Genomic DNA, 12,275 nt, shown 5'->3' with positions numbered 1-12,275 from the left:
CTCACCCGCTCACAGCAGCCATGTGAACGAATTCCCCACCAAGATAAACATTTCTGTACTTACCATAATCATTTAGATGCGCCCGTTCTAAGCATCCGCTGCACCACAGAGTGGCCATCCCTGGTACTGCATCTTTTAAAATTGGCTAGCTTAACATCCCATCTCAAAGAATGGAATGTGGATGTTAAGCAGAGCATACCTTGTATATATCCTTGTAAATATATACACACACAACTCATCACCTTGTATCCAAATTTACATTAAACAGGGATTCCACTGTATTTGCTCTACCATTCAAAATTACCATTTAATGGCATTACATGTATATATCAATACATTACTATTTTTAATCCTTAAAAAACATCATCTTACCAGGACTGATCAGTTACAAAATTACAAAAACAAAAATGGATAAGATTCTACACACAATTACAGAATTGCTGCAGTTGATAAATAACTTCCTTTCTTGACACTTAACTATCCAACATTCAGCTACAATTTGAAAATAGAAGATACACGCTCACCATTTAAACATCTTCGGCGATATTTATGGTAAACCTGTTGGGTGAAGCCATTTTCTCTTAAAAGTTCGTGCGAGGGATGCTGGAACTTGGGCAATGAATTTGGTGTACAGCCAGAACTTCCAAAAGTTGTGCCTTCTGAAGGACTTGCATTTGAGCTACTAAACAAACAATAAAGTGAGTGTACTTCAAAACTAGACCACCTTCCATTAGCTTTTACACGGCTGAATCTGCTTCAAATTTTTCCGAGTTATTGCTAGTTTGGACTGATTTTTCACTGTAACTGACCAGAAATTTGCCAAACCAATACAAGGCAGCCAAGAATTTTAAATGCAGAATATGTTTAGAACAGACCACAAGACATTTTGCCTCAATTTAAAATAAAAATAAACACTGTATATCATTTGGCCTTGCTCTTAAAACTCAAATCACCCATGGTATCTTTTCCTGATCTTTTTCTACTGTCATTTCTTTCATTCTTTCCCTGTTTTAAGTGCTGAAAAGGTTTCTTTGGTATTAAATACCTGTGATGCCAAAAAAAAATTTTTCAGGGTTACACTAGGTAATTATTCCAGGCTGGTATAGACTAAAAATTAAGGGAATGGAATTATTCCAGGCTGATGGCTTTGCAAGGAATAGAATTTCAACAAGTTTTCAAAATATTGTTTTTATAGCACAGGGCCAAATTTTGCACACAAGCAACATTAATAAATTTTTATCTATCATCACAAGACAATATACACCAAGATGAATAAAGTTGCCTTGAGATATCCATTTCAACCACCTTACTTATAGTAATGAAAAACTAACATTAAAAATGTGAAATGAACACAAAGAAATCTCTCAAAACTTCAAGAACAGTAGTAATCTACCAAGAGGCAAGAGAACATGTGCAGATTTCAAAGATTGCCATAACGAATGCCCTGGTTCCACTGTTTTACATCTTTTCAATCAAATAATAATTAGATAATGTCAACAAAAGTATTTACCTAACTGATGATGTCCTTGGTCGGTGTTCTTTAGAATCCATAACCCAGCCAATATGACATTCAAGTGGTGGATTTGAGCTATGTCTGGTCTTTCGTTTCCTTGGTGTCTGTAACAAAAATTACCTTAAAGATTAAATACTACCAATATCTTAGTTTCTTCCTCAGTAAATTACACTTTACCCTCAATGTACATTCACATCATGCATTTGGGCCAAGTCACTGTGACGTCATTAAGGGCCTGAGGTAGAAAGATTGAGGTTAAGTAGGGATGCAATGCAAAACCGCTACTGTGCCAAATGGACATGATAGTAAAGCAATAAAATGTGTCCTGCTTTAAGCACTTCTTTCAGGATAAATGCATTTTCCTGTTATTTTACAAAAACCTGCTGATAATTCCTGGTGAAATTAATAATTTCACCATGAATTTCCCTAAAAGCAAATTCACTTCAGAACACAGAAAATAGTGCTAAATAAGAGAAACAGGTAAAATGCCTTAAGGAAATTTAAAATCACTTGCTTTAAAAAAAAATTGAAGCTATTTTGCAAATTATAAAAATGACAAAACATAAAGGGACAGGTAAAAGACAAAGAAAAAAACAAAATAGAACTAGAGTACATTAACTTCAAATTGGGATGGTATGATTTTAGTCTTGCCCCAGAACTTCACCCTTTTGGAATAGTACAAATTACTCCACAATTTCACAATGGATAACAAGTCTGTATATTTTTTTTTTTAAAATCAGGTACCTGGTTTAAAAAGCAGGTGGCCAAATTAATTTTGAAACCATGACAATAATTGTTCCTGTTAATGTTAACTGAGTAACTGATGTGTTCCACCAAACTGAGTAACTGATGTGTTCCAGCAAACTGAGTAACCGATGTGTTCCAGCAAACTGAGTAACCGAATAACTAATTTAACTGAGTAACTGATTTAACTATTTAACTGAGTAACTGATTTAACTGAGTAACTGATGTATTCCAGCAAAAGCTGCTCTTATGGAACTACCCATGGTTTATGAAATATTGTGATATTACTAAGCCAAGCAAGTGTATGTAGAATACAAACTCAAAAATAATTTAATGCATGAGCTTTGCACTTTATTCTTTCACTCAAAAATATTATACCTCAATATCCAATGGCCGTCCTTCTTTTACAACAGGATAGAAACGTGGGGTCTTATTAGGATCTTGTAGCCTAGGTGTCCGAGGTGTCCTTGGTGTCCTGGCAGAACACACTGGCGATTCCTGTACAGTTGTAGGCAGAGAGCGGGCTAGATTTGAAACTGGTGGTTCTGGAGCACCGAACAGCTTGTTGGCTAATTCTTCTGTAAAATCTGAAAATATATACAAGATTTTTTTCTGTTATATTCTTTCTTAATTAGTACCCAAGCTGTTCTATTGGACCTAAAGCAAGCTATAACAAGTAACTAGCTTTTGGAGGACTCAAATTCCATTAATCAAAAGGATTAATATCATCAAATTCACAATTAGGATGCAACTGGAACAACTTCATAAATCAATGAGCTAAAGAAAGATGGTAGTCATTCAGAAAAGATGGAAGAGCTTGCGGCAACTGTTTGCTAGACTTAAATTGCATGCAGAATGCCTTCACTAAATCTTGCTACATGTGACAATAACAAATTCTTGAAAGAGCAATTCAATTTGCTTATTTCTTCCCTATAATCCCTGCAATAATTGCATAGTCAAGGTTCAAATATTAAACTGGGAAAAATGAAGGATATAAAGCAAATTCTCCATTATCCATTAGACCTGTGAAGCATGAACTTGGTTTAAATGCCTATGTTATCCTGGATATACCAGTTTAAAGATGCACTGAAACATAAATGCAATTTCTATTTGGTTCAAATACCATGTTCCATTTCAACTAATATAAAATGGAGAGAGACATTTCACTTGAGAAAATGCAGCTTAATAAGTGGCATTCACAGTAATAATCTTGATCTACTAAATTGTGACATTTCACATACCTACAATTGCAAATATAACCAGATATTTCATTATATATTTCCCTCCCTTGATAAATTCAAATTAATAAAAAATGGAAAATCACCTTTCAAATATGGTATTGACACTGAAAATTACAAAATATTAAATCTCTGTTGACCTCTAATCCCACATTAGAACCATAGAACACTCCAGCACAGAAACAGGCCCCTTCTAGTCTGTGGCGAACCATTTTTTGTTGCTGAGTCCCACTGACCTGCACACAGTCCATAGTCCTGAGTCCCACTGACCTGCACACAGTCCATAGTCCTCCATACCTCTCAAATCCATGCACCTGCCCAAATTCTTCTTAAATGTTAAAACTGACCACTCATTCACCACCCCAGCTGGCAGCTCGCTCCACACTCCCACCATTCTCTGTGTGAAGAAGTTTCCCTCACTTTTTCCCTTTCAATCTTAACCCACGTCCTCTGGTTTATAACTCACCTACCCTCAGTGGAAAAAGCCCATCTACATTTACTCTATCCCCATCAAAAAAAAACTATCAAATCTCCTGTTGCTCTTCTATTTTCCAGGGAATAGAGTCCTAACCTGTTTAACCTTTCCCCGTAACTCAGTCCCTGAAATTCAAGCAACGTTCTAGTAAATCTTCACTGCACTCTTTTCATCTTGCAATTAGGTGACCAAAACTGCACACAATACTCCAAATTTGGCCTCACCAATGTCTTATACAACTTTACCATAACATCCCAACTCCTATACTCAATACCTTGATTTATGAAGGCCAATATGCCAAAAGCTCTCTTCACAACCCTATCCACGTGTGAAACCACTTTCAGGGAATTATATATCTGTATTCCCAGATCCCTTTCTTTTACTGCACTCCCCAGTGCCCTACCATTTACTGGGTAGGCCCTTTCTTGGTTTGTCCTTGTTTGCATTAACTTCCATCTGCCATTTATCATCCCATTTTTCCAGCTGGCCCTGATCACTCTGCAAGCTTTGAAAATCTTCTTCGCGGTCTACAATGCTTCAAATCTTAATGTCATTTGCGAACTTACTGATCCAATTTACCACATTATCATCCAGATCATTGATAAAGATGACAAACAACAATGGTCCCAGCACCGATCCCTGAGGCACACCATTGGACACAGGGCTCCAGTCTGTGAAGCAATCATCCACCACTACTCTTTGGCTTCACTACTTCACCATGAATATCTAGCGTCTGAACCTTCCTGACTAACCTCCCACGTGGAACCTTGTCAAAGGCCTTTCTAAACTCCATGTAGACAACATCCCCAGCCTTTCCTTAATCAACTTTCCTGGTAACCTCCTCGAAAAGAAAAGACTGGTTAAATACGACTGACCATGCACAAAGCCATGTTGACTATCCCTAATCAATTTTTGGCTATCCAAATATTTGTATATCTGATTTCTTAGAACACTTTTCAATTAATTACTGACTATTCATGTTAGGCTCACTGTCCTATAATTTCCAGGGTTACCTTTGGAGCATTTTTTTTTTTTTAAAAGCAACAGGACAATGTGAGCTACCCTCCAATTCTCTGGCACGATAGCTGTGGCTAAGGACATTTTAAATATTTCTGCCAGAGCCCCTGCAATTCTACACTAGTCTCCCTCATGATCCGAGGGAATATCTTGTCAGGCCACAGGGATTTATCCACCCTTACTTAAGGACAGCAAGCACTTCTTCATCTTTAATCTGCATAGTTACATGCTCTGAGCTTATCTGCCTTTCCTACAATACTCCTTGCATTGAAATAGATGCACCTGAGAACATTTCCACCATGTACAACCTGTCGACTTCTAACTGTGCATGCAATTTTCACATCGATTTTCCCTTCTCCACTCCTCCATCTACTCTGGTTCCTGTCCCCCTGTAAATCTAGTTTAAATCTACCAGGTTTAAACACTATAATTGTCCCAACCTCTACCATTTCCTCTAACAACTTGATCTATCTACCCACCATCCTCAGTGCAAAAATAATTGTTCCTCAGATCCTTTATCTCTCCTGCCTCATCTTCTAAGACTTATAGTTTTGGATTTCCCTGCCCTAAAAAAAAAGACTATGGCCCCTCATTATCTTACCTTGATGGGCCTTTGGAGGTGGAGGAGGCACCTCTTGATTTGGATCAACAGGTGGTTCGGGTGCCAGAGTATCAAAATGCTCTTTACTGATAACATTCAACTTCTTAAAATTTTCAATTTCTTGCTATTTTAAGATGAAAAGAAAAAAAGTTATATTTTTTTTACGTTAAAGACTAGACTGAATCGAATCTAATTTGTCTTTGAGATATCCAACATTTATAAAGATTTATATAGATTTGAACATGTACACCATCAAAACAAACAAGATTATGTGTCTCAATAAAGGGCCTTAACCTGAAACATTGAGCATTTCTGCCTGGATGCTATCTGATCCACTGAGTTCCTCCAGTATCTCATTGTTTTGCACAAGATTTACACAATGATTCTAGCATCTGAAGTTTGTGTTTCTTGAGGTCAATGGTCACAAACTGAATAAAATTGCAGAACAGAATCATGAAATATGATGCATAAATGCACAGGCCCTTGTATCACTGAGGATCTCTCAGTATAATCAAAATTTCCAAGTTAGTGTGGATATGAAAATTCTTTGCCATTCTTCCTCTGACAAATATTTAAATTGCAACTTTTCAGAAGAAAACAGCAAAGCATGCAACAATACTGGAGAGAACATGGCTATCTGATGAGCAACAATTACACACAACAAATTTCTCATTATAGAGGTTTTATAAAATGCACCAATTTATCCAGCACAGAATAATTTGTTTAACTACCCATGTCCTCTTACTGATCAATATTTGCTCTTCCCTCTCAAACAGATTAAACAGCATGTTTGAATTATAGCAAAGGCAGACAGAGTATGGAACAAGAAATGACGACAACTAAAATGTCCGGTTTCAATTGGTTGTGCTTGGCGTAATTTCATACCAAGCAGAAGGCTGGACAATTCTAGCCAAGAATCTTTGGTAATATAGCCAATATATTCAAAGTCTACTGTTCCATTAAAAATGTAAATCATTTAGAAACATGCACATTAATATATTTCAAGGGAAGAGGCCTTTTTACAATTTATTCCAATAGACATTTTGGAAAAAATCTACTCTGATGCTTTAAAGTAGACCAATAACTTCCCTCATCTACTTCCCACTCAGCCAATCAAATAACTTGCCCTGGAATTACTCAATTCACTTGTATGCAGATTATACTTCAGCAACAGATTTGGGAAGTGACCCAGGCTCTTCTCAAAAGAAAAGAGTCATGATTGGGCACTATAAATACATTACACCTTATTTCAGAAAAAAGGGACAAAGCACGATAGACAATTTGGCATTGGTGCAAGAGTACAAATTCAAAAGTACCCTGATGTTAAAGTAGAGAAAAATTAGCCAGAGCATTAAGCTCCCTACTTTCATTAAAACAGACAGTTGGGGACTTAATGTCACAAAAACAATGCAGCAATTTTGAAAAGGAAAAATAAAGACCCACTTAACATACTTTAGCAAATGAATTATTAATACAATTTGGGAACCCAGAGTATACACTTTATTAACTACATTAAATGAGCAGAAAGAGGGAGGCTCAAATTTCACAGCATGTACTTAATATTCCCTCCAATTAGTACCACCAACCAAATTATTTCTTCTATTTACAGAGTATGCAGTTTCACTGCAATTCATAAAAAACGCCCATTAATAACAGATCTGGTTTTTGGGGCAATATTCTACTGAAATTTTTAAAACTTTGAGGTGAAGCTTAATCTAGATTTCAATACACCAGCATAAAAATAGGGAGGAAATATAATGTACAGAATGTTCAAATGTAGGTCATAAATTAATTATACACTACCATCAAACATTTTGTCTAATACCATTTCTAATGGTTGTGGCGTTATAAACAGACAATATTACAACAATTCCATTTCATATTTGCATTAATATTAGGTCACTATCATTTCTCAACCTTCTTGGTCAAAATCATATGTAAATATTAGGTCACTAATAAGCTAAACAAGATGAACAATTTAGAGCTAATTGTAGTTCACCTTTATCGTCGAGTATTCTGGCCCATTTCCTTCCATCCACAGATCTTGTTCATAGTAATACAACCCATCATTGATAGCTTTTGCCAGTTCTGTTGTAATTTTTGCTCGGGAAACATGATTTCCTGTTCGGTCACCACCTGGATGTTTGCGCATGTGAGGAGGAGTCTGGGTCACAATCAGGATCTTGTTCACATCATGATCATCAATTTCATAGTCCGAGTCATCATCTGACCAATCAGTGAAGGTATTCTTGCGACCCACTATCTGTTCCATTTCTTCATCAAACATGAAATCGAGTTCCTCCTGCTCTTCTTGCTCCAGTTTTTGAGTTTGTTGAGGTTTTGGTGAATTCCTTTCCTTAAAATCAGCATGAAACAATTATTTTATTTATGATATACTGTTTAATACTGGTCAGCAAAACGTGTAACCCATTTATTGCTTGGGACTGGAGTTGGTTACAATAAATGGAGTCTAACCCCATAATATCTTCAAAACAATCTTTTACTTTTTTAGAGGAATATTTACAATTTGCACAAGGGATGAGGGGCTGCACAGTACTTGAAAGACAACTGGACTGATATCCTGCATCATCTCAAGCAGCAAGGATATCCTAAAAGCCCACAGTAGAGCCAATACAGGCTCTTAGTTGGGCAAGGTTTATATTTTGGAGTTGAAGACATGCTTCTTTCAACATGGCACCAATAATTAGTCAGAGTTTCATTGTGTAAAAACAGACCTTCCAGCCTAAAATCTAAGCCAACCAAGCCAGTCCCATTTACCTATAACCCTATAAACTAGTGGTTATCAAACTCACATTCAACCTTAAGCAATCCCTGTGCCATAAGTGCTCTGTGATTGGTAAGGGATTGCTTAAGGTGGTATGTGAGTGGGAAGGGAAGGTTGAGAACCACTGCTCTAGACCCAATTGTTACGGAAATATTTTGCTCGAGAAAAATTGTCATTGGTCCATTATCTTTGGAGTTATGAAACCAAGCACATAACAAGTCAATTAGGTATGATTAAAACAGTGGTTTTCAAACTTTTTCTTTCCACTCACTTGCCACCTTAAGCAATCCCATACTAATCAGAGAACTTGTGGCATAGGGATTGCTTAAGGTGGAATTTAAGTTTAAGTTGGGGGGGGAGCAGTTTTAAAACCACTCCTCTACACCTTTCCTATGTGACTGTTGTAATGTCTTTCAAAACCATAGAACATTACCACACAGAATCAGGCCCCTACAGCCCTTCTAGTTTATGCTGAACCTTTTATTTTTGCTGAGTCCCACTGACCTATACCCAGTCCACAGTGCTCCATGTACCTGTTTAAATTCTTCTTAAATTAAAATTGAGCCTACATTCACCTCTTCAACTGGCAGTTCATTCCACACTCCCACCACTCTCTGTATGAAGAAGTTCCCCCTCACTTTCCCCCTAAACTGTTCCTCTTTCACCTCTTAACCCATGTCCTCTAGTTGTATCTCACCTACTTTCAGTGGAAAAAGCCTATCTACATATACTCTGCATTATCACCCTCTTAATTTTAAATACCTCCATCAAATCTCCCTAATTCTTCTACACTCCAGGGAATAAAGTTCTAACCTGTTTAACCTTTCCCTGAAGTTCGGGCAAAATCTTCTCTGCACTCTTCCTTTCTTATTGACATCTTTCCCATCGTTAGATGATCAAAACTGCACACAATACTCCATATTTGGCCTCACCAATCATGTCTTATACAACTTTACCATAACATCCCAACTCCTATACTCAATACTTAAGGCCAATAAGCCAAAAGCTCTCTTTACAACCCTATCCACCTGTGACGTCACTTTCAGGGAATTATGTACAGTGCAACTCCAATTATCTGAAATGGTCAGGATAAACTGTCGCATAATTTTTTTTGGATAACTGGTCTTTTTTTTTAAAAAACAGCACAGCAGCAACAGCAAATCATTTGTATCAGTGTTTAAACAAACAAGGTAAGGCTTTTTGAGCATTAAAATAATGTTTAATTCTCAACAAAAAACAACACTGGTCGCAATGCTGCCACTAATCACCGAGACCTCTCAACTGCTGATCCCCGACATGTCCCCACCGCTGCCGTTGATCCCTGGGGAGGTTTCCTGAGCCAGTAGAGCACTCACTGGCATGTCAGCGAGGTCCTGTCTCCCTGGACACCGGAGCTCCTGACGCCAGAGTTCCAACTCCTCCCCTCAGCCTACCGCACACTGGAGTCCGGCATGCAGTAGTAGTCCGAGGGGAGGTTTCAGAGTCAACGTCGGGAGCTCCAGTGTGCCCAGGAGGGAGGGAGGGAAGGGGATAGGAGGGAACACCACTGAGCCAGAGGTCTCGCTCCTGCCCATGAGGCTGCTTTCCTTGATGACACCAGGACAAGGGATTCTTCTGACAGGTTGTGTTGGGAGATAGTAGCAAGCACTTTGAAAGGGAGAGTTGGAGAGAAAAGTCAATAAGGGAAGGTAAAGAATAAGTGGAAAGAGAGAGAGGAGGGAGTTACCTGAAATGAAAACAATTGTTGTTCTAATTTCATATTGAATGAATTTTTTAACCAACCTGTGAGGTCAGTTTGGCTCTGAAAAAATTTTGGTTAAATGAGGATTTCAGAGAATCGTTGTTGTACTGTATCTGTATTCCCAGATCTCTCTATTCTACTGCACTCCTCAGTGCCCTACCATTTACTGTGCATGTCCTTTCTTTGTTCATCCTTCAAAAATGCAACTTGTTTGCATTAAATTTCATCTGCCAATTTTCAGCCCATTTTTCCCCATCTAGTCCAGATCCCTTGACAAGCTTTGAAAACCTTCTTTGGTGTTCATATCTCCAACTTTATTGTCATCCGCAAACTTGCTGATCCAATTTACCACATTGTTATCCAGGTCAATGATATAGATAACAACAATAATCCCAGAAACAATCCCTGAGGGTTGGAGTGAGAGCATAGAGAATCTAGGAACATATATTGGGTCTTTTTGAACACTTATCTGAATGTCACTCTTATTGGGGCTTTACTTGGGATGAATAAAAAGATGAGGAAGAAACAAAACAGTGAGCACGAAAATTTGAGTTGAGAACAGGAACAACAAAAATAAGAAAATCGTAAAGTATATACCTGGAAGTGCACGATACACCCTATTCACAGCCACCCACGAGGACAAGTAAATAAGATGTTAATGTTGTTATTTTGGAACGAATAAACACTATACTTCAGAAACTAACATAAATAAGCTTATAGTTCATGGCAAATTTGGGTATACCTTCACATTGCTTGGTGCTGGGCGGTGTCTCTTTTTCACTTCTGTCCAAGGTTCTGATTCTAGATCGGGCAAACTTGTAGAAAGCCCTTTAGACATTGTCTGAAGGTTACTGGCTTCAACATTTTTCTTTGCATCAACAGGACTTCCCAGTCTTGGAGAACTAGGAGCAGATTCTGAAATTCACCAAAAAATTAGAATATTATTCAATATTGCATTAGAGTGAATTATTATAAACAACTACAAAGAACACAATTACGAGGACTAGAGGAAGTTGGCCAGGAACAAGCTGGAGATAATATACCAGACACTGACACTTGTTCCACTGCTAAACAAGAGTTATCAAGTTAGAGAATGAACATCAGCATCAAGTTCATGATAAGAGGATAACAAGATTGAATTGTCTTCTGCAAGATGCACATTCAGCAAAGAGAGTGAGGTTGTGAGTGAGGTAATGGTTGCTTGTGGAAATTTCATTCATTAGGGGAAACAGATTATGCTGACTGACAAGGATTGAAATCCATGTGCATCTTGAAAAGATTTATAACTCTCGACAATGAAGCAACCTTAAAATTAGTAGAGGTGACCAGAGTAGAGACAAATACAAAGCTTCAGCAAAGGCAGCTTTAATTCATAGCCATGGAATAGTGTTATTTGGGCAGGTTTCATCTGAAACAGACCAGAATCTATGTCCTAGGTAAAATAAACAATGCATTTGCACAAACTCTGAAATGTATATAGGGGATGAAAAACATGAGAAATATAAAACATTCAAAACAAAAAAGTAGTTTCATTAAAATTGTGTGTTAGACACTGTAGCTTTTTTTGAATATTTTATTTTTGATTTTCCAAAGACTCATGCAAATCCAAACAAAGTATTACATTCTCTTTCCACATAATATGATTTACAGAGTCCTTATTTCCCCCTCCTTACAACCTCCCCTATCACTTAAATTATACAAATACCAAAATATAAAAACACAAAAACCTAAACACTAACAAAGACAACGATCCTCCTCATAGCTAGAGGACCTTAGATGTTAAAAGAAAAACAGGTGGTACAGGGGCAAAAACACGTCATCTGCGCCGCATTCCCCATTTTATACTCTAAATCCTTTACCTGCTGGGACCAGTTGTTTCTTTTTTCTTATTTGGGGAGGGAGGGGGATGTGAATTATATCTGTGCTCCTATGTGCCTCAGATAAGGTTGCCACACTTCCAATGAATGTGTCCTATCTCTTTTGTAAATTGTAGGTGATTTTCTCCAGGGGAATGCAATTCTATATTTCCATATTCCATTGTGCGATATTTAGCTGGGAGTCGGGCTTCCATGTAACTGCTATACACTTCCTGGCTAATGACAAGGTGACCTTCACAAACTGAATTTGGTGTTTGGACAGTCTAACTGTACTTCCCAATGTC

The 12,275-nt window shown here is 37.6% G+C and overlaps 1 protein-coding gene across 11 annotated transcripts in view; it reads right to left on the bottom strand.

Moving 5' to 3' along the window:
• LOC138757621 (la-related protein 1B-like) overlaps positions 1–12,275 on the bottom strand; it is a 93,622-nt gene that overhangs the window by 11,607 nt on the left and 69,740 nt on the right. For 10 of the 11 annotated variants that reach the window (XM_069925260.1, XM_069925256.1, XM_069925266.1 and 7 more), the window contains 6 exons: positions 10,857–11,029; positions 7,588–7,944; positions 5,589–5,712; positions 2,636–2,844; positions 1,511–1,617; positions 525–682 (listed from right to left, as the gene is read on the bottom strand). In XM_069925260.1, the coding sequence (XP_069781361.1) occupies positions 525–682; positions 1,511–1,617; positions 2,636–2,844; positions 5,589–5,712; positions 7,588–7,944; positions 10,857–11,029 (1,128 nt within the window). The remainder of the gene's footprint in view (positions 1–524; positions 683–1,510; positions 1,618–2,635; positions 2,845–5,588; positions 5,713–7,587; positions 7,945–10,856; positions 11,030–12,275) is intronic. The other variant, XM_069925259.1, reaches the window with a different exon arrangement.

Source organism: Narcine bancroftii, chromosome 3, assembly GCF_036971445.1.
Source record: "Narcine bancroftii isolate sNarBan1 chromosome 3, sNarBan1.hap1, whole genome shotgun sequence".
Taxonomy (NCBI): domain Eukaryota; kingdom Metazoa; phylum Chordata; class Chondrichthyes; order Torpediniformes; family Narcinidae; genus Narcine; species Narcine bancroftii.
This window is presented reverse-complemented; position numbering and strand designations above follow the sequence as displayed.